Source organism: Coenobita brevimanus, chromosome 98 (genome assembly GCF_032717465.1).
Source record: "Coenobita brevimanus isolate Jiangsu-jjx chromosome 98, ASM3271746v2, whole genome shotgun sequence".
NCBI classification, from domain to species: domain Eukaryota; kingdom Metazoa; phylum Arthropoda; class Malacostraca; order Decapoda; family Coenobitidae; genus Coenobita; species Coenobita brevimanus.
Genome location: NC_137051.1, coordinates 198,985 through 222,500, shown reverse-complemented (window position 1 = coordinate 222,500; position 23,516 = coordinate 198,985). Strand labels below are relative to the sequence as shown.

The 23,516-nt window shown below is 42.9% G+C and overlaps 1 protein-coding gene across 1 annotated transcript in view; it reads left to right on the top strand.

Annotated features, from left to right (window-relative positions):
• Positions 1-23,516, top strand: part of spdi (sperm antigen with calponin homology and coiled-coil domains split discs) — an 89,989-nt gene that overhangs the window by 48,013 nt on the left and 18,460 nt on the right. The window contains exons 2-7 of the mRNA XM_080283696.1: positions 5,977-6,026; positions 6,640-6,850; positions 16,081-16,214; positions 17,653-17,755; positions 20,109-20,261; positions 22,332-22,450. Of these exons, the coding sequence (XP_080139822.1) occupies positions 5,977-6,026; positions 6,640-6,850; positions 16,081-16,214; positions 17,653-17,755; positions 20,109-20,261; positions 22,332-22,450 (770 nt within the window). The remainder of the gene's footprint in view (positions 1-5,976; positions 6,027-6,639; positions 6,851-16,080; positions 16,215-17,652; positions 17,756-20,108; positions 20,262-22,331; positions 22,451-23,516) is intronic.

Sequence of the window (23,516 nt, the reverse complement as noted above, 5' to 3'; positions counted from 1 at the left end):
GCGATGTACGTTTTAAACCCTTCTACTGTTTGTACTGTATTTTCCAATGTGTAACCGTCCGTTCCTCGTCTTAACTTCCTCATTGCTGTTTTCTCCGTAGTTTCGGCAGTAACGGTTCTTTTGAGTCTTGTTTCCTCCCCTTTCATTACTTTCTCTTGAGTAGTTTCTCCTTCACCTTGTTTATCATCGTCTTCTTGATGCATAGTTCTTAGCAACGGACAGCTTCGCATGGTGGCTTCGATAGGACCAGGCAATCCCGCTGGCTGGTTGCTCAGTTTTTCCTCGGCGACGTCCCGATCCCTGAAGAGGATGATGATCGACCGCAGGAAAAGAACAGCCTAAGCCCGCAGTCCACCGGGTTCACATTTCAAATAAACCTAATGCCACAACAACCAAGTAATAAGAGAGGAGAAAGAAGAAGTGAGAAAAGAGAGGAGGCATATATCTTATGTCACGGCCTAACATAGAGTTTACGTTCGAGGGAAAGGTTTCCAAGACACTGTGCTGGTCAGTATGTTTGCCAAAATTTTAGGCGAAATCCTCTTATGGTTGCCTGGGCGATACTTTTTTTTTTTTTTCCCTGAACAGAGGAAGGAATAATAAACTTGGAGGTGTTTTGTCTGCGGCCACTCTTTGCGAGAGTAGGGCGTTGGGATATAGATAGATAGATAGATAGAAAAAAAAAATCCATTCTCCAAATTACAGGTGTCCTCTGTGTGTGTGTGTGTGTATATATATATATATATATATATATATATATATATATATATGCATATACTGTATATAAATTCGACTTGAACTGCTGTAGGTTGATGATTCAGTATCATGTTTGCCCAAAGTTTAGGTAAAATTGTTTGGTGTTTGCCTGAATGAAATGCCTCAATGTGTACATAACAACAGGATGGTTAGTTATATAATAGAGAGTAATGGAGTTGGTGCTGTTACATGCATTTTACATTCATAAACTTAACACATTGTTAACATAACTATAAATATTGCTATTTTAGCTGCTTTGTTGAGTGTGTCCACAAATCCATTTTTGTTATCCTTTGAGTGATATTCCCCGCCAAATCAGTTAGTATAGCTTAGTCGCTGTAATATGCCTAAATACGACAGTACCACATAAAGGATTAATATGGTCTAATCTCTCTCAAGTTTCCTTAATTTTCACGCACGGTGCTGGAGAGGGTCGCCTTCATGCGGTGGCACTGATTGAATCTGGTGGCTCCACTGCAGGCTTATACAAATGTCCATCAACTCCCTCCCTATTCCCCTAAAGAAGATCGGTGGACTGGAGAGGAAGAATAGTTTGAGCCCACAGTCCATCAGATTCAAGATGTGGTCACAACAATAACATCACTTCACGCACGCGCTTTTGTTCTGCGGGTTATTGTTTATCTGTTTGTAATTATAATGTTGAACAGTAGCAAAGATCATGGAGTGCAGTAATTATAGGGTACGGTAGTTTAGTTGCTACTTTATTTTGAATAATGATGGTATAGGATGGGATGAGGGAGGAAAAATAGAATGCGATAGGGTGGAGTGAGGGAAGAAAGTGAGGTTAGTTTGCCAGGTTAAACTGGTTTGAATAAAATGTGGCTGAGGTAGGTTGGTGCAGATGCAACAATGTGAAATGAAGAGATGCTGCAGTAGATTAGGTTATATTAGGTTGGTTTAAAGTATAGTTGAGTAGGTTAGGTTAGGTTTTGCTGATGATGGTGATGAGGTTGGAGTGAATGTAGATGCGACGAGGCAAGGTGAGGTTGGGGTGTATGGCCTCTCATGGTTACTGCAGCTTTCTCTCTTCTTGGTGGCAGAAGTAGGAAGAAGTCTTGGAGAGAAGGGGGATGGGGGAGGGAGGGAAGATAAAGGAAGGGAGAATGGGATTGGGCAGGAGGTTGTGGAAAGGGAACTGGGAAAGGATAGAAGGTGGAGGCAGGGGGAAGAGATGGAGGGTAGAAGTAGGTGAAAAGGTAAGGGGGAGATGGAAGCTGAAGGGAGGGTTTGTTGGGAGAGGAAGAGGAAGATATGAGATGATTGGAAGGCAGAGGGAAGGGATGGGGTGGAAGATGATGGGATGGGTGAGGGTTGGGACGTGGCAGGAAAGGGGAGGGAGATGGACGGAAGGTAGAGGGAGGGGAGGGAATGGGAGTGTAATGAAGGGAGGGGGAGGGGAAATGAAAGGGAGGTAGTGGGAACAAGAAGGATAGGGGAAAGAGGAGGGGTCTAAATGGGAGGGAAAGGAGCTGGGAGAGTCGTCTGTGTGTTGTTTTGCAGTAAATGTTCATGTACGTGCATGTTTACTTATGCATGTGCATTTATTTTTGTGTCTGAGTGTGATTGCATGTTTTGTCTATTTCTGTGAGTCATGGTTGTGTTAGAGAATGTCTGTATATCTGCAAGATGCCTTAATCCCATAAGGAGTGGCCACAAACAAACTGTCTCCATGTCACCCTGTTCCCCACCATTTCATTGCCCTGCTCCCTGCCATTTCACTGCCCTGCTCCCAGCTCACACCCCCCTCTCTCATATGCCTCCCTACTCCATCCCCCCATCTCATCCTTGGCCTACCCCTCCCTCTACCCCCCTTCACCTCATTCACATACACTCTCCTCATCAGTCTCTGACTCTCCATCCTGTCCATATGGCCAAACCACCTCAGTGTATTTCTCCTAACACTTCCTATCACATCCACATCCACACCACAACGTTCCTACTTCCTCATTTGTCAGTCTGTCTCTCCATGTGACTCCACATTCTCCTCTCAAGCAACTCATTTCCACTGCTCTCACTCTTGATCTGTGTCCCTCTAACAAGGGCCAAGCTTCACGTCCATATGTTAGAGATGGTATCACAATACTGTCATGTAGTAACTTTTTCACTTCCATGATCACTTCCCTGTTTATTATCACTGCTTTCCAGGAATCAGCAACCTCTCTCCTTGTTGTACCCTTTCAAGCACTTCGCCCTCGAAGCTTCCATCCTTACTCATCACACCACCCAAGTTTTAAAACACACTCACATTTTCCATTTCCTCCTCATCCAGCCTCACTGTACATTCACTGACTTCATTTGTCTCAGAGACTCTCCCAAACACAGTGTCATCTGCAAACAACAGTACAGGGAATTTTCAAACACTGCCCCCACTCATTAGGGCTGCTCCACCATCCACTGCCCTACCTCATATCTCTTTTATAATCCCATCCATATACAGATTGAATAACCCTGGAGTCATCACACATCCCTGTTTCAGTCCAACCTTCCAATAGAAAACTTCACTTGGTTCACTATCCATACACACTGCAGTCTTAGCACCCTCATACATACTCTTCATGACATTCAGCAACTTCCCATCTAATCCGTATATTCGTAGTACTCTCCACAATCCTTGTCTGTCCACCCTGTCATATGCTTTTTCCAAATCCATGAGGGCTGCATACAACTTCTTTCCCTTCTCTAGAAACTTCCAATAAAGATCTAAGAATGAATATCTGATCTACGCAACCTCTTCCCTTCCAAAAACCTCTCTGTTCTTCTCCAAGTAATTCCTCTGTTATTTCCCTAACCCTGTCAGTAAGTATCCTACCATATACTTTTCCTGTTACACTAAGAAGACAAATGCCCCTCTGATTACCACACACTTCTTTTTCCCTTTTTCCTTTGTACAGGGGGATAGTTATACCTAACTTCCAATCCTCCAGGACTCTATCTTCCTCCCAGGCCAATCTGCACATCTTCCACGTCCATTCTACTACTATCTCTCCCCCATGCTTCAGCATTTCACCACACACTCCATCAATTCCTGGGGTTTTCCCCATTTTGACTTTCTTCGTTGCTTCCACAACTTCCATCCTATTGATTTCTTCCTCTCTTCTCACATCTCTCTGTCTCCCAGCCATTCTCCAGCCATTTATACTCGCATTTATTTCATGCTCTGTGTTCAACAGTTCCTTAAAGTGTTCTCTCCATCTGCTCACTTTTTCTCCCTTCTCCACAAGTAATTTACCATTTTTATCTTTCACTCCCAGACTAATATTTTTGACACCGTGTCTAACTCTCATTACCTCTTTCCAGAATATTTTCTTACATTCCTACCACGTTACATTCAGATTCCTTCCAAATTCCACATTCACTTTCCTCTTACTCTCTCTCTCACTAATTTTTTCATCTCTCTCCCACTAATTTTTTCATCTCTCTCTTCCTCTTTACATATAACTCTCTCTTGTGTGTCTCAATTTCCTGCATGCCCCTGTTTCTCATCCACTCACTATATGCTTTCTTCTGTGCCACATCCTGTCTCATCTCATCATTCCACCATGCCATTCTGTGGACTCCCTTTAATCTTCTCTTCACCCCACACACCACCTCACATCCTGCACAGATTTCTTCTGTGAATATCTTGCACACATCTTCCTCGTCCCCCACCTGCTCCAATTCATATTTACCCAATTGCTCCTCCACTTCCCTCTTATATTCTGCCTTTTATTCCATCCTCTTGTAACCTTTCCACCCACCTTGTATGAACTACTTCCTCCTGCCCTTCCCTTGTTCTGTTTCTCCATTTCATTTGGACTTTGATTGTCAGCACCACCAAGTGGTGGTCAGAAAGTCCATTCTTCCAACCTCTGTATGCTCTTGCATCTATTACACACCTCAGCCTATCATCCACACACACATAATCAGTCATTACCTTCCTTTCATTCATTTCACCACCCACCCTTCTTATCACTCGCCACATACACCAATGGATTATTTTGTGTCTGGAGAGGGTATTGGCTATCACCAACCCCCTCCTGGCACAAATGTCCACTAAAGCATTGCTATTCTCATCCATCTCTGCAGGCACACCCAACTCACCAACTACTCCATCCACCTTCACATTCCCTACTTTACCATTCATATCTCCAGTCAAAAACACTCTCATTCCTTTCAAACTTTTCCATGCACGCTTCCACATTTGTCCAGAACTCTTCTCTCACCGTGCTTGCACGATCTTGCATTGGCACATACACACACGCAATTGCCCACATTTGTAGTCCAACTTTCAGTCCTACCCACACAGTCCTTGAGACTACTGATCCATGCTCTTTAACATTCTCCTGCCATCTATTACAACAATACACACTCATCCTTTTGCCCTATCATTCTCACCTACTGCCATTCATATACCTCATCCATACTGCCATTCTCTCAATCTCTCACCTCTCCATTTAGTTTGTTAATCCATATACTGTACATCCATTTTTGCACCCTCAAGCAGCTGGACAGTCTCTCTCTCTCTTTCACCTCATCATTTGCATCCCGTACATTCCATGTCGCGATCTGTACCATGTCCTTTGTTCGATTCTTAGCCGTCACATTTTCGTCAGTCCTGGTCCGAGGCTTCTTGTTCGTATTTTTAGTTAGTTGTTTTCTGGGGAGGGGTACTATCCGTCTGCCAACCCACTTGTTGTCATTTGAGGAACACATATTGGTTGGTTATAAGGTTTCTACCCAGCATTGTAAGTGCATTCCTTGTTTACAGGAAATCATTTGGCATGCCACTCATTGTAGAGCTACCCGAAAAACAGAGTACCATCACACTAAAAGTAGTTACAACCATTAAAGTCTAACCTTTAAAGACATGGATTTTAAAAGTAGCCTGACAATTCACGTGGTTGTGATGGAATGACATCTTGTGGAAGTCGTCGTGGCAAATTTATTTTATAGAAAGGGTAAGGGTCAGGGTCGGAGGTGGAGTTGGACACACAAGAAATCAAGGAGTTGGAGTCGGAGTCTGGTGTTTTGGATACCGATTCCACAGCTCTGATTATCAGTATTAATTTACAGTCATATTGTGTGTGTTACTGGGATCGCTGACGTTGTTAATGTGTATTGCAGAAATGGGAGACATCTTTTGATCTTCGTGGGCAAGAAATCACTGACCTTCTTTGATTTGTTGGAAAAGTCATCGACCTTTTTGTGTGTGTGTTGCAGGAATCAGCCCGTGAGCGTGGTGCAACAAGTGATGAAGAGAACAGCAAACTGTGTCCTGAGTCATGCCCTTCCTCCACCACCAAAGGTAACTCAGCAATAAGCAAGTTTTTCTGTTATTGTTGGCCTCAATACTGACAAGGCATATGGGCCTGATGGGGTCCCTCCTGTTGTCCTCAAGAACTGTACTTCTGTGCTTACACCTTGCCTAGGCAAACTCTTTTGCCTTTGTCTGTCAACTGGTACCTCTCCTTCTTGCTGGAAGTATGCTCTCATTCAGCCAGTCCCAAAGATGGGTGACCACTCCCAACCCTCCAACTATCGTCCAATTGCTTTAACGTCCTGTATTTCAAAAGTTTTTGAGTCAATTCTCGATAGAAAAATTTAAAGGCATCTTTCCTATCACAGCCTTCTTTCTGATCGTCAGTACGGGTTCCGTCAGGGATGCTCCACTGGCGATCTTCTCACCTACCATTCAGACTCCTGGTCATCCTCCTTTCGGGAGTGTGTCAAGACCATTACAGAAAATGTGTTAACTTTGAAGTTGCCTACTTTAAGCGCAGTAGATAACAGTAAAATGGGTTACATTGAACAGACATTGAGACTCCTGGTCAAGGGTATGAGTGTGCTGACGGTTACTTTAAAAAAAAAAAAAAAAAATGTAAGTGTTGTTCATGGTGGTAACATTTTTTCCTGCACAGGGACGACCAGTAGTGATGGTGTGACACAGGCCAGCCTAAGCAACACCCTTCAGACCCTGACGGCAGAAAACCAGCTGCTGAGGGAACGCCTGTTGCAGCTGGGGGTCTCACTTGACTCATCACCACTCTCAGACCAGGAGAAGGAGCTTTTACTTAACAAGGCCTGCACATCACATGTAAGATTACAGTATTTATGTTAGGTTAGGTTTTATATGGTTTGGTATGGTATGTGCTTCACTTGGGGATTGAATCCAAGGGCATACAAGACTTTCATTATTACTAAGGCATTCTGACCACTAGACTATATAGCTAGTTAAATACTTGAACCTCCTCCCTCCCTACCTTTCTTCCCAGCTGATAAGTCTATTACGTAAGCCTTTCAAAACCTAAGAAGACAATTCTTTGCACAACAGCTTTCACGTTTTAGGCTAACTCAGACCATAGAGAGGTACTTGTCTGAGACCCAGTTGTTTTTCTATGCCCCACAGGTAGTGTAGTATACCTCATGTCATTGCTTAGGAGCTAGTACCCACTGTTGCTACTGACTACATGCTAGGAGTGCCTCCGAGCTGATGTGATGTTGTTATTGGAGGGCATTTTTTACCTATTAGGTCATGTGAAGATCATTTACCATCCATCCATCCATCCATCATCCAACCCTGTGTCACACCATGGGGAGCATAGGAGCCCAGTGCTAGGCAAGTTGATCCTGAGATTTAAGATGAGAGTGATGAGCCTCACTCATCCCTGAGTGGCATTACCCAAGCAATAAACCCCAACCACCCCTAGGATATAAACCTACACAAACCTAATCTGATTGGAGCACCTCAATTACCCACTAAACCACCAGGTGCCAAAATTTGGTTATATGGTTACCATCCAGCATTGTAAATGGTTTCCTGGAGTACAGGAAACCATTTGGCTTGCCACTTAGAGTAGATTCACCAATATGCTGAAGGAAGAGGAAAGAACGAAGGAAAGAAAGACAGAAGAGGGAGTGTAAAGTCACCTGTAGGCAAAAGGAAGAGGAAAGACTGAAAGAAAGCAAGACAGAAGAGGGAGGAAGGAAGAGAGGAAAGGGCAAACACCCAAAGAAGCACTACATCAAGTGACTGGATGGTGAGTGCCCCCACCTCCTTTAAAAATTCAGATCCCTTTTGTGTTATATTGTATCACTGTACCTGTAATTTTACATATGTATAGAAACCATAAACAGTAGCTTGATAATGTAATTGATGGTTGGTACTGGCAATTTCTGCGGTACTGTTGTATTTCTACGTGATATGCAGAATATGCAGCGATTGACTCAATCAGATATGTGTATGTGAGGCTGCAGAATGTGGTGAAGTTTTTGGCATATACGATAGAGTCAGGATCCCAGGGGCTTGAATGATGAGTGAATGGAATCTTGGCCCATTGGACTGGGCAAATTTGGGCTGTCTGGACATTGCTACTCCTCACCCTGCTCTAGGGTGGGAAAGGAGGTCCAGATGATGATGATGATGATCACTCTTCAGCTTTTGGTATTTATTTTGAAGAAACCTTCACATGCCTTTGGAACTAAACTTGTTCCACTTGTGATATGTTGTTGTAGTTGCATTTTGAGCCATTACACCTATCACTTCAGCCTTATCTATATCCCATTGATCTAGTCTAGTCTAATGACAGTAATACCTTACTTGTCAGTGGAGCGGCAAGTGCTTGAATTATTTTTTTTCCTTCAACACTTTCATTCTACTGTACACCAGCCACTTGATTCATTCATTCATTTCTCTGCTTATTCTTAATCCATTCACCCTGGTGACATAATGTTGAGTGTTCTTATATCTCCAGATGATGTTATTCAGCTTAGGACAGACTAGTCATACTGGAGAAGTTAAATGTAACTATCCAAACTGCAGTCTAGTTGATATGTCTCCTCTTTCTCTCTCCTTTTCCATGTTCTTTTTTTATTCCTTCTTATTCTCCCAGTATCTGCCACTGAAAAGATAAACAAGGTAGGCAGCTATCAGGACCTGTGTTTTATCAGTACATTTAGAGCCAGTGAGGAAGATTCTGTTTTAGTCCACACCCTTCACCATGGACACTTTACTCCTTACCCCAATAACTTACTTTTAATTCTTTCATTACCCTGATGTGTTCAAAATTTTCTAAGGTTACTCCCAGATGATTTTATTCAAATTAGGAATAGGGGATAGTTAACTAAGGGTGTATTTAACCCCTCACATTCAAAATACATCGCTTGAACTAGTTAAAACTGTCTGAAGCTAGCAAGAATAAACTCTAAAGTAAATAATCCATGGAGTCTTGTATTTAGCTTAGCATAGACTTCTAAAATATGAAAGGTTAGATATAGCCATAATCTGGTAGAGGCAAAAACAAAACACATGTGACATATTCAGACTGAGGGGGGGAGTAAAACAGTACTGTGCCTCAACACTAGGCTTGCAGTGCTGTTAGAAGCATTGAAGGTTTCATAATCCTTACTTGGATTCCCTACATATAGTGGCCAGGATTCAGTCAAGCATAAAAAAATAGTGCAGCCCCCACTCCACAGTGTGTGACTCGGTGAAACCAAAAAACACAGCATATGTAACCATAGTTAGCACTAAACCAGTTTTGAGTAATAATTGCTAACAGAAAAGAGGCAGAATAAAAGAATATTAGAGAGAAATGGAGGGGCGATTGGGTAAATATGATTTGGAGCAGATGGGGGACATGGAAGGTATGTGCAAGATATTCACAGAAGAAGTCTGTGCAGATTATGATGTGGTGTGTGGGGTGAAGAGAAGACAAAAGAGGGTGCAAGGAACTGCGTGGTGGAATGAAGAGATGAGACAGGTTGTGGCAGAAAAGAAGGAAGCATATAGTGGATGGATGAGAAATGGGCATGGAGGAAGTTGAGAGACGAAAGAGAGAGTTATATGTAGAGAGGAAGAGAGAGGTGAAAAGATTAGTAAGAGAGAGTAAGAAGAGTGTGGATGAGGAATTTGAAAGGAGTTTGAGTGTACAGTGGAGGGAATGTAAGAAAACATTCTGGAAAGTGGTAAAGAGAGTTAGACAGGGTGATCAAGAAGTAAGCTGGGGAGTGAAAGATAAAAATGGTGGAGAAGGGAGAAAAAGGAGCAGATGGTTAAATAGAGAGAATGAAATTAATGCAAGTGTAAGTGGTTGGGGAATGGCTGGGAGAAGGAGGGAGGTGAGAAGAGAAGAAGAAATCAGTAGGACGGAAGTAGTGGAAGTTATGAAGAAAGGCAAATTGTGGAAAGCCCCAGGAATTGATGGAGTGTGTGGTGAAATGCTGGAGCATGGGGGATAGTAGTAGAATGGATGTGGAAGCTGTGCAAATTGGCCTGGGAGGAAGGTAGAGTCCCAGAGGATTGGAAATCAGGTATAATTATTCATTCATCATTCATCATCCAAACTTACATTGCCCCATGAGGAGCGTAGGAACCTGGGGCTAGGCAAGTTGGTCCTGACATTTAAGATGAGAATGACCAGGCTCAGTCATCCCTGAGTGGCAATACGTGATCAATAAACCCCAACCATCCCTTGGATATAAACCTTCACCAGCTCAATCTGACTGGAGCTCCATAATTACCCACTAAACCACCAGGTGCCAAAATTTGGTTATATGGTTACCACCCAGCTTAGTAAATGGTTTCCTGGTGTACAGGAAACCATTTGGCTTGTCACTCAGTGTAGAGTCACCTACAGGCAGAAGGAAGAGGAAAGAATGAAGGAAATAAGGACAGAAGAGGGAGTGTGAAGTCACCTGTAGGCAGAAGGATGAGGAAAGAATGAAAGAAAGAAAGAAGAGAATGGAAGGAAACAAGGATGGAGGAGAGGAAAGGGCAGACACCCGAGAGCAGCAATACATCGAGTGAGTGGCTGATAAGCACACCCACCCACCACAATGAAATGCATTCAGATTTTCCATTTCCTCTTCATCCAGCCTTAGTGTACATTCAGTGACTTCATTTCTCTCAAAGACCATAACTTTACTCATCCCTACATTCACCTTTAGATTCCGTTTCTTACTCGCCTCCAAAACTCATTCACCAAATCTTACAGTTCTCCTTCATCTTTACTTAACAAAACAGTATCATCTGCAAACAACAGTACAGTGAGTTTCCAAGCACTGCCCTCTCTCATTAGGGTCACTTCAGCATCCACTACCCTACCTTGTATCTGTTTTATAACCTCATCTATATACAGATTGAACATCCACGAGGACATGACACATCCCTGTTTCAGTCCAACATTCAAACAGAAAAATTCACCCAGTTCACTGTCCATACACTCTGCAGCCTTAGCCCCCACATACATGGCATTCAGCAACGTCCCATTTACTCCATGCTGTATATTCTTAATTTCCACATTTCTTGTCTATCCACACTGTCATATGCTTTTTCCAAATCCATGAAGGCCGCAGCATTGAACTTGTTTCCCTTCTCTCAAAACTTTTCCACTGAAGACCTAAGAATGAATAATCTGATCTACACAACCTCTTCCCTTCCTAAAGCCTCCCTATTCTCCGACTAATTCCTCTGTTATTTCCCTAACGCTGTCAATAAGTATCCTACAATATGCCTTTCCTATTACACTAAGAAAACAAATGCCCCTGTGATTACCACACTTCTTTTTCCCCTTTTCCTTTGTACAGGGGGATAATCATGCCTGGTATTCAATCCTCCAGGACTCTACTTTCTTCCCAGGCCAATTCGCATGTCTTCCATATCCATTCTACTACTATCTCTCCCCCATGCTTCAGCATTTCACTGCACATTCCATCAGTTCCTGGGGCTCTCTCCATTTTGACTTTCTTCATTGCTTCCACTACTTCCATCCTACTGATTTCTTCCTCTCTTCTCGCCTCCCTCCTCCTCCAAGCCATTCCCCAGCCACTTATACTCACATTACTTCATTCTCTATGTTCAACAATTCCTTAAAGTGTTCTCTTTATCTGTGCACTTTTTCTCCCTTCTCCTTTAGCAATATACCATTTTGATCTTTCACTCCCTGAATTGCTTATTCATCACCCTGTCTAACTCCCTTTTCTCCTTTCCAGAACATTTTCATACATTTGCTCCACTGTACATTAAAATTTCTTCCAATTTCCTCATCCACTCTCTTCTTTCTCTCTCTTATTAATCTTTTCACCTCTCTCTTCCTCTTTACATACAACTCTTCTGTCTCTTGATTTCCTGCATGCCTCTGTTTCTCATCCTCTCACTATGTGCTTTCTTTTGTGCCACATCCTGTCTCACCTTTTCATTCCACCATGCCATTCCTTGGACCCCCTTTAACCCGCCCCGTCCCGACGACGTATGGGTACGTCACCACGATTTGCATTTGCCAGTCCCGGCGACGTACCAGTACGTCGTGCAATTGCAAGGTACCTAATTTGCACAATTTTCAATTTTCGCACGTGATTTTTCGTATGTATACACGGGACACCTTCCTCTATTCCTGTACAAGATACCAAGCAGGGACAATGCCTTACACTGCATAACCTCCCCCCTCCCCCCCTCACGCCATTGTCTTGGCAAAGGACCTGTTACCAGTGACCTGGCTAGTAAAGTTATTCAGGGCCAGAGTGATTCCCCAATCGATGACAATGTGGAGGACAATGTTTACATAGCATTAGAAGAAGAAACAGCCAGAAATAATGATCAGGTAGTGTGGCAAAAATAGGTCAGGTATGGTGATTAGTTAGTGAGTGAAACAATGCTTATAATGCCTTTATTACTGCTTGAAAACCAATATACTGTCATACTACATATACATTCGTACCAAGTAAATAAATAAATACCGTTTATGAGTGGATAAAATAGTTACCCTCCCATAGAACTCGTTTTCTTTGGTGCCAGCATGTTAGAAAACCCACTCAGGTAAGGGGGAACTCCTACCTGGATTGGGCACTTTAAACCTCAGGTGAGCGATTTCTCTATGAATTTTCGATGTTTCTCACCAAAAGCGAAGGTTTTAGCCAAAAAAAAAAAAATCGAAAATACCTCGGGACTGGGGGATGTCGGAGGTGCGGAATACCTCGGGACGTGACGGGTTAAGCTTCTCTTCTCCCCACACACCACCTCACATGCTGCACAGATTTCATCTGTGAGTATCCAGCACACACTTTCCATGTCCCCTATCTGCTCCAAACCATATTTTCCCAGTTGTTCCTCAACTTCCCTCTTTTATTCTGCCTCTTTTCCATGCTCATGCAACTTTTCTACCCTCCTTGTATGGACTACTTCCTCCTGCCCATCCATTATCCTACCCCTCCATTTCAGTTGAACTTTTGAAGGGAAGCATGACAGGGGTTCCACTGGCATAGATTGTGGGTCTGGGGCGAGATGGGGTTTGACCCTGTGCTAGAGGGTACAGGGCATTGCATTTCCCAGGCTGCTGCTTCTGCACAGTGGAGAGGGCCCAAACCTGGGAGTAGCGCCCCAGGAGGCAGCCCTATCAGTAGGTGCATAATGGCAGGGCAGGTACAGTGTTAAGGTACGCTTGGAGGGTGTCTCTGTAACCTGTCCTGGCAGGGTACCCCAAGGCCAGTACCACAGTCACTGGTAAGGCTGGTGGGCTAGGGGTCCCAGATCCATTGCCTGGACCTAGGATTGTGCAGTGGGTGGGGCCTGTGGTATGTCTCTCCCCCTTTATTATTACCGACAGTGACCAAGTACAAGAATAAGCTTCAGAGCAAGATTGAGGACATTAAATCACCAAGGGGGATGAGAGTAGGTTCATGGAATGTAGGAAGTTCAAAGGGTAGAGCGGGGAAAGTGGTTAAGGCATTCAGTAGGAGGTGGGTGGATGTGGGAGGTTTGCAGGAAGTCTGGTACAGGGGTGGATCAACCAGAAGGATTGTTGGGAAGGATTGCTACAATAAGTTGTTTTGGCAGGGAGGGACAGATGGATATGGGGGTTTGGGTGTGTTGGTTGCAGAGAAATGGGTGGCATATGTTATGAATGTAATGAGAGTAAGTGATAGGATATTGGTAGTGAAAATTTTGTTCGGTGGAATGATGTTTGCAATTATATCGGCATATGCTCCACAGGCAGGCTTGGATAAGGTAGAGAAGGATAGATTTTGGGATGACTTTATACGTGTAGTGGGTGGTATGGGGAATGATGAGATAGTGGTTTTGAGAGGGGACTTAAATGGTCGTGTAGGTGAAGCAGCTCAAGGATATGAAGGAGTACATGGGGGATGTGCATATGGTACAAGAAATGAGGAAGGGGAAAGGATACTTGAGTTTGGGGAGGCAATGAACATGATTATGTGCAACACACATTTTAGGAAAAGAGAGAGTAGGTTGATGACATACAGGTCTGGGGGAAAAAGCAGTCAGATAGATTATTTTATGGTCAGGAGGTCTGATAGGAGGTTAGTAAGGGATGTTAAAGTCACAGGCAGTGAGGAGTGTGTGCAGCAGCACAAATTATTGATATGTGACGTGGTGCATAAAGAATGAGTAATGAAAAAGAGGACTTATGTATCGAGGAGGAAATTATGGAAGCTGGAAAACAAGCAGTTAGGGATGATTTCTATAGCGAGATGATGAGAGTGGTGGCTGAAGAGGGAGCAGTTGACAGAGGCATTAATGAACAGTACAGAGCCCTCAAGAACAACCTCGTGAGAGTTACTGATGCAGTATGCTGTTGGACAAGAGATCCACCAAGACATAAAGTAACCTGGCAGTGGGATGAGGGTGTAGAAGCTATAGTAAAGGAGAAAAGAAGGCTTTTCCAGGAATGGAAGAAGGGTGGTTACAAAGAGGAATACTTAGCTGCCAAGTGTAGAGCTAGAAGAGAGGGGTATAGAGGGCAAAGTCTGAGTCACAGAGACTTTTACTTGATAACCTAAATTGTGTAGAAAGGAAGAATATGATATTTTAGGTGGCAAATCAGGTGAAGAGGGATAAACAGGATATTATAGGTGAGCAGTGTGTGAAGAATGATGAAGTAAGGGTAGTGGTGAACAGTGGGGATATTAAAGATGCATGGAGAGAGCATTATAGCCAGTTGTTGAATAAAGAGTTTGACTGGGACAGAGAAGGTTTGAAGTTAGCAGATCCAGTGTTTGGCCCTTGGCCATTGATTCATGCTGCTACTGTAAGTGAGGCAATAGGCAGGATGCAGGCTGGGAAGGCAGCAGGTGTGTCTAAATTGACTGCTGAAACGTTGAAGGCCTCAGGAGATATAGGAGCAAAGTTAGTCACTGACCTGATAAAATATGATTATATATGAGTATGTTGTCCCAAATGATTGGCTGAAGAGTGTAATTATAAACATGTACAAGGGGAAGAGTGATGTCCTTGAAAGAGGAAATTATAGAGGTATAAAGCTTTTAGATCAGGTAATGAAGGTAATTGAGAGAGTTCTAGAAGGAACGATTAGAGAGAATGAATATTGATGAGGTACAGTTTGGGTTCATGCCAGGCAGGGGTACCACTGATGCCATATTCATTGTTCAACAGCTTTAGGAGAAATATATAGGAAAGAAAAGGGAATTGTACTTTGTTTTGTTGATTTGGAGAAGGCCTTTGACAGAGTCCTTAGAGAGGTGGTGAAGTGAGCATTGGGAAGCTTGGGATGGAGGAGTGGCAGGGGCCATGTATGTGGATGCTCACACCCTGGTAAAAGTGAATTGAGATTTGAGTGATGAGTTTTCCATGGGTGTTGGTGTGCATCAGGGGTCAGTTTTGAGTCCCTTGTTGCTTATTATGGTACTTGAAGCCCTCTCACGTGACTTCAGAAATGGACTTTATATGCTGATGATTTGGTGTTGATTGCAGAGAATGAGAGACAGGAAAGGTTTAGTAAGTGGAGATATGTTATGTGGCACAAGGGCTTAAGAGTAAATGCAGATAAAACAAAAGTGATGATAGCTAGGGTTGGTGGCAGTACTGTCAAAGAAGAGGGAGAGTGGCCATGTGCACTTTGCCACAAGGGCGTGTGAAGTAATTCCATCATGTGCAGTGTTTGTGATAAGTGGGTGCACAAGAGCTGTAATGGTATTAGAGGTAGACTGCGAGATAATGCTGATTTTATGTGTGTAGTGTGTCGAGGAGAGCAGGAGGAGATGGTAAGGCGTGAAAGGATTGAACTTGTTGGTGAGTCTCTTGAGTGTGTGGAAGAGTTTTGTTATTTGGGAGACATGATATGTGCTGGAGGTGGGGCTGGAGCTAGCTCTCATAGCTCGTCATCCCTGTAAGTTTAGTCAAAATTGCACTTGTACTTTTCACGTAAAATAACAGACAGACAGACAGACAGACAAACCGAAAATGCCCGTCTCTGAGTCCCTTTGGGGGGAAGGAGACGGGTAGTAATAGTGCTGATGAGGAGACAATGCCATTCCAGAACAGCTTTGCCAATGAGCTAATTATGTTTGCAGAATGGCGGTGAAGGAGCAGGGTGGTGTGGGGAGCGTGGGTCAGAGTGGGACAACAAGAGCACATCAGAAGTATCAGAAGTGTCAGTGGCATGCCTCCAGGACCGCATACACCAGATGGAGGAGACACATTACTGGTGGGTCACACTCTTGTCATCCCTCTCCATTGTATATTGTTCATTATAAGCTTTATATTACAGGTATCCCTCATGGTACAGTACAAATACTGTGTTCCAAAGGCTCTATGGAAAATGGAATATTTTGAGAAGTGGCGCCAGGTTGTTTAGTGGGTAATTAAGTTGCTCCAATCAGATTGAGGCTTTCCAGGTTTATATCCAAGGGGTAATTGGGATTTATTGCTCACGTAATGCCATGCAGGGATGAGTGAGACAGGTCACTCATCTTAAATGTCAGGACCAACTTGCCTAGACCTGGGCTCTTACGCCTCTTATGGGGCAACACAGGATTAGATGATGATGATGTTGAGAATGATAATGGTAACTATGAGAATTTCTTGTAAAAAATTGCCAGTTGTACCATTAATAGCAAATGCAATGAAGTGCCTTGTATTTGTATTTTGTCATGTTGTTATACTTGTCCACAAATAAATTTTGTCTTCAAAAATGCATTGATTGTGTGAGGACAGATGATGTCAGTACCCCCCTATTGTATGAAAGTACTTTCATGGAATATAAAGGTTTTGGGATGTTCAGTTTTAGGAAGTTTTACTTTACAACTGAATGAGGTATGAGATATATTTTAATGTTTCTGAGCTGCTTGGTATATTATTTGAAGTTACACACACTCCCTTTTCGGTCTTTCTTTCCTTCATTCTTTTCTTTTACTTCTGCCTGTGGGTGACTCTACACTGAGTGACAAGCCAAATGGTTTCTTGTACACCAGGAAACCATTTACTATGCTGGGTGGTAACCATATAACCAAACTTTGGCACCTGGTGGTTTAGTGGGTACTTATTGCGCTCCAGTCAGATTGAGCCGGTGAAAGTTTATATCCATGGGGTGGTTGGGGTTGATTACTTGTGTAATACCACTCAGGGATGAGTGAGGCTGGTAACTCTCGTCTTAAATGTCGAGACCAACTGCCTAGCCCTGGGCTCCTACTCTCCTCATGGGGCAATGTAGGATTGGATGATGGATGGATGGATGGACATTATGAGTATGTACAAAAGCAAAGTGTGGTGAATTGTGAAACTGACAGGAAATCAGGGAATATAATTAGATAAATTATACTGTATCCAGAGGAGCACATGACAAGGATATTTTGCCACTTCCTTAACTTGGTAGCCGACAGACTGACACAGTCTGACAGATCTTTAAAAAAAAAAAAAAAAAAAAAAAGTAGATGGTTAGGCTTCTCAGGTGGAACCAGGATTCTGGGAGGTTGAGCGGTATGTGGATGAGTGTCCAGCCCTCATTAATATCTGTTTCCAGATCCTATTTCACCCCATCTTTAGGTGGGAGAAGAGTTAGGATGATTTCATACAGATAGATGATGATTATAATGATTATACTTTTCCAATCCTTTCTTCATCTTGCCTCTTTGTTTACCTGGCAGTACGAACGAGGAACTGCAAGCGACCCTACAGGAACTGGATGACCTGAGGGAACAACTGGCTGAGTGCCACCTTGAAGTACAGCAGCTGCAGGAGGAGAAGCAGGTATGTGTTTATAATGATAATAATAATAATAATAATCCATCCATCCATCCATCCATCCATCCATCATTCAATCCTACGTTGCCCCTTGAGGAGCGTAGGAGCCCAGGGCTAGGCAAGTTGGTCCTGACAGTTAAGATGAGAGTGACCAGCCTCACTTATCCCAGAGTGGCAATACGTGAGCAAGAAACTCCAACCACCCCTTGGATATAAACCTTCACCGGCTCAATCCAATTGGAGCGCCGTAATTACCCACTAAACCACTAGGCGCCATAATTTGGCTACATGGTTACCACCCAGCCTAGTAAATGATTTCCTGGTGTACAGGAAATCATCTGGCTTGTCATTCAGTGTAGAGTCACCCACAGGTAGAAGGAAGAGGAAAGAATGAAGGAAAGAAAGACAGAAGAGGGAGTGTAAAGTCACCCATAGGCAGGAGGACGAGGAAAGAATGAAGGAAAGAAAGACAGAAGAGGATGGAAGGAAAGAAGGATGGAGGAGAGGAAAGGGCAGACACCCGAGAGCACCACTACATCAAGTGAGTGGATGGTGAGCGCCCCCACCTACCACTGCCATATATAATAATAATAATAATATTTAGCAGTAGTAGCAGTAGAAGTACAGGTGCCGGTAGTATACTAATAGTTTATCTTTTTGCTTCTCAAAAGCACGTGTTCCTTTGAAGAAGTCACAATTGCTCAAAATCTTGAAATAACACGTGACTGTCACATCTTAAATGGTACACTATCACATCAGAAAAGTGTCACCTCCCAAGCTCTGTAATTCTCCGTTTCAGTAACATCAAGATGATTAGGAAATAAAACAATTACCAAATTCTTTTCATACACCCAGTACTGTAGATAAGGGAATTTGATAAGTCACCTATGTAGGGAGCAGTTAAACTTTAATAGGCAGTCTTTTTTGTAATTTAGAGCCCTGTACACATTATTGTAGAAAGTGTATTAAAAAAATGCATATAACAACTTATTGTATTTGTGTTGCAGCAGCTCTGTACAGTCAGATGGCTGTCAGATTCCTATTTACCCTTTCACCTGCCTTACTACTGTCACAAAAACAATTGATGGCGCCTAGCAGCTTATCATCTACACCGTACATATGCAAAACCTTCCACAATCCTTCTCTGTCCACTTTGTTGTATCCTTTTTCCAGATCCATAAATGCCATAAACACCTTATAGTCCATCTCACAAGTCTTCATCTGTCTCACTTCAAATATTTAATCCACACATCATCTGCCACTCCTAAAGCCACCCTGTTCATCACTCACAAGGACTTCTGATATCTTACTTTTTTTATAATAATTCTTCCATATGCCATCCCTACAACACTCAGTAAACTTATGCTGCAATAATTCTTGTACTCACTTCACTCACCTTTATTTTTGGACAGGGGTACAATCACTGCCTTTTTCCACTCTGCTTGCACAGTTTCACTCATTCATGCCTTCTTACATATCTCCAACAAGCACTTTATTCCATTCTCTTCACTACACTTAATCGTCTCTGCATACACCTCATCTTCCCCAGCTGCTTTCCCATTTTTCAGCTGCATCACAACGTTCTTCACCTGCGTGAGTGTCCCGTTTCCTTGCACCGCCTTCCTTCTCTGCACACCTCCAAAACCATTTGTGTTTACAGCTGCTAAGCCTTCTCTATTTCCATTCATCAGGCTTTCAAAATATTCTTTATATCTGGTTCATATTTCATCCCTGTGGGTTAATAATCTAACACTCACATCTTTAACACTTTCACATTTCTTTCTGCTGTCACTTTTACATTTCTGCACCTCTTTCCAGAATAACTTCCTATTTTCAGAGTAATTTGCATTCATTTTTCTTCCAAGTTCATCGTTTACCTCTTTCTTTTTCCTCTTCACTAGTCTCTTTATGTGCTTTTTGCTGTCAACATATTCAGTTCTTATTTCAGTTGAACCCCTGTTCTGTATCCATTCTAGCCACATCTTCCTCTTTTCCTCCGCTGCTCTCATAACTTCTTCATCCCACCATGCCATACCTTTCTTCCATGTTTTTACTCTTGCCACACCACACACTGCTTTAGCATTCCTAACCAAGCAATCCCTATAAGCATTCCACAGGCTGTCCAGGTGTACTAGAATTTAATTATAAAATTCATTCACAGATTATACTAGCATCTAATAATAAAACATTTTTACATTACTGTATACTAAAACTTAATATTATTAATACTCCCTCACAGGCTGTACTGGAAGCTATTACAATATAGCATTCCCTCATAGATTGTAACGGAAACTGCAGTATATCACTTCCTCACAGGGTATAGGCTACTAGTAGCTAACACGATAACATTCCCTCACAGGTTATTCTAGAATCCTTGACGCAGCAAACAGAGAAGCTGGCAGAAGCAAGATCCCAAAATGACTCTCTGAAGCTGATGTTGATCCAGCAGTCTGAGAATAGTCAGGACCTTTCACAGTGCGAGAAGACCCAGCGGCTTATGGAACTACTCAAGGTCAGTGCCCCAGTCATTAATATTAGTAGTACTTGACTTTGACCTTCAGTATTCCAGGTTTTCATTTTTATGTATGGCCAAGGGTATAAAAATGGAAACCTGGAATATTTAGGGTCAGAGTCAAGTATCATATCATTTATAAAGGATGCAAGCATGTAGGAGCATTCATAAATGATGATACTGTCATCATCATCATCGTTGTCGTTGTCGTCACCATCACCATCATCATCATCGTCATCATCTAATCCTGTGTTGCCCCATGAGGAGCGTAGGAGCTCAGGGCCAGGCAAATTGGTCCTGACATTGAAGATGAGAGTGACCAGTCTCACTCGTCCATGAGTGGCATTATGTGAGCAGTAAACCCCAACCACCCTCTGGATGTAAACCTGCATTGGCTCAGTCTGACTAGAGTGCCCTGATTACCCTCTAAACCAGCAGGAGCCATAGTTTAATTATATGGTTACCACCCAGCTTAGTAAATGGTTTCCTGGTGTACAGGAAACCATTTGGCTTGTCACTCAGTGCAGAATTGCCCATAGACAGAAGGAAGATGAAAGAATGAAGAAAAGAACGACCGAAGGGGAAGGAAGGAAGGAAGAAAGAAAGAGAGGAAAGGGCAGTCATTCGAAAGCAGCACTTCATCAAGTGAATGGATGGTGAGTTCCCTACGTACTGCTAAACGATACAGTATTGGACTCTGACTCTCAGAGTTTTGGGTTTCCATTTTTATATCCTTTGTCATATATAGGTTTGATGCCCAAGAGTCAATCAGATACGTTTATGTGAAGCTACAGAACGTGGTGAATGTTTTGGTGTATCCAATAGAGCCAGGATTCCGGGGGCTTGAATGGAGAGTGAATGGAAGCATGGCCTATTGGATTGGGCAAATTTGGGCTTTCTGGACATTGGTACTCCTCACCCTGCCCTAGGGTGGGAAAGGAGGTCCAAATGATGATGATGATGATGATGATGATGTGATGATGATAATACCCAAGAGATGACTGAAGGATTTATAGTCATGTCGTGTTACCAGAGGAAGTAGGTTTTGCATTGTAGGAGGAGTGATATAACTAGGATTTTTAAAATTGGGTGGCAAAACCCACTTGTGGGGTGGTCCAAGGAGAACTTTTGAGGGGGTCTGGTGATGTGTCTCTGGAAATTTGGGGTGGCTACAGGCATATTTCAGGTGGCCAAGGTGGCCTTTGCCATGCCTGTGTCTATGCCACTGCTCCCTATCTCTCCAAATCATCCTTTGTCTCCCACTCCCTTTTCCTTCCTCCACCTTGCTCAGACATTCTTAGTCAGTCTGGTGTTCTCCATACTCTCCAGTCTCTTCATGGCCAATCTGTCTCAGAGTACTATTTCTCCTAATATTTTCTAGCACATCCACATTTTCACCAAAGTTCTATTTCATTCGTCAGTTTGAGAGTTGTCTCTTCATCTAACTCTACATACTTCTCAAACATACAGCATGTACACAGGTCTCACTCTTGAAATGTGTCCTTCCAACAGGGCCAAAGCTTAACTTCCGTAAGTTAGGAGTTATAATACTGTCATGCACTCACTTTTCAAAATTCCATGCTCAGTTCCCTCTGCTGTGTCATTGTTTTCAGGGATCTGACCCAGGGTCTCTTTTTCTTAAATGACCTGTTTCAGGGATCTGACCCAGGGTCTCTTTTTCTTAAATGACCTGGATGAGTATTATATACTTATAGAAAAGCAACCTTGTTCAATTTTCTTTATAGATAAGTGACGGCAAAATTGATGGTATACAAAAACAACACGATGAAATGAAGGGTTAAGTAGTGAATCCAGGGGAAAACTGTGCCCCCTCTCCATCTTGAATGCTGACCTGTCACTAGAAAGTAACACTAGAATATGATGATAGTGTTAAAGAAGTGCTAGGGAAAGGATGTAGGGCCTTACTGTTGTCTTACTGCGCCACTTGGCTGCATGAAATAATATGTAAAAGGACAAAATTTGGGCCAAGTTAAAGTGAATGAATAATAGTTGGAGGGATAAGGAGTGAATGAATGCAGGTAAAAACTAAAGGTATTATGTTTCCCCCAGAGTGCCCAGGAGGATGGCGAACTATTGCAGATGAAGCAGGATGAGTTGGAGCAGCAGATCACCACCACGAAGGAGGCTGAGGAACGCTATCACAGGGACTCACAGCTCATCAGAGACAGGTCAGACATGAGTGTTGTTAATGTTGTTGTTATTGTGGCCTTAGGCTCATTTGGACATGAACCCAGTAGACTGGCTGCAGTTACGCTTTTCCAGGCCATTATTCTCCTTTCTGGAGATAGGGAGGAAGTTGAGCATTTGTATAACCAGAGAGTGAAGTCACCTGGTTGTAGTGGTAGCACCATGTGAAGATGTGCATTTCCAGCCCCTAGGCATGGATAGTACAGTACATGCATTTGTCACGTTATGGTTTTACCTGTTCTGCTCAGGGACCTCATATTTCTTTTCATTCTTACTATCAAATGAATTTCTAGTTGCTCCCCTACATACAGGCCTTCAAATTATAATAGATACTGTACTGTATATTGTATCATTTGTAAAGGCTCCAACATGCTTGCATGCATTGACCTTGGTCACCTAATGGTGACCCTCCACATTGCTTGATCTCTGGCAGCCTCCTGTTCAGTCCCTTATCCCTAAGGTCACACACTATGGCTTCATCCCAGGTCTGTTTTCAGTCTGCCTCCTGCAAACCTACCCCTAACTTTCACACTTCTCACTTTCCACACCCAGTTATCATCCTTCATTCTCTCCACATGCCCAAACCATCTCAACCTAATCCTCCTCATTGCAACACCATTACACTCAGTCCTATCCTTCCTTTCAGCTCTTCAATCATAAATGTAGGCCCTCCCCCCCTAAGTAGTCACTCAGTGATATACTAATTATTATTGCCATACAGTAGTGGATGGATGGCTGATGGCTACCATCAAGACTGGGAGATATTGTCATGTTAGTGGAATGTGGCTATGAGTTTAGTAACTGGCAACGTAATCATCACTCTCCGGCTGGAGACATTTGGCCACAAATACAGTAGATAAAGCCCAAACTGAGTCTCACATTGCTGAAGATGCTAGTGCACATCATAGCTTTCTTTTGACACCAACAGCTTTCCACAATTATTAGGAATAACAGTAATTAGCTGATTTTCGCACTGACCTAGCCTAATAAGGAAATTCCTGAAGAAGAAGCATGGGGTCATTATTTTTTTTTCTTCCCCTGTACTCA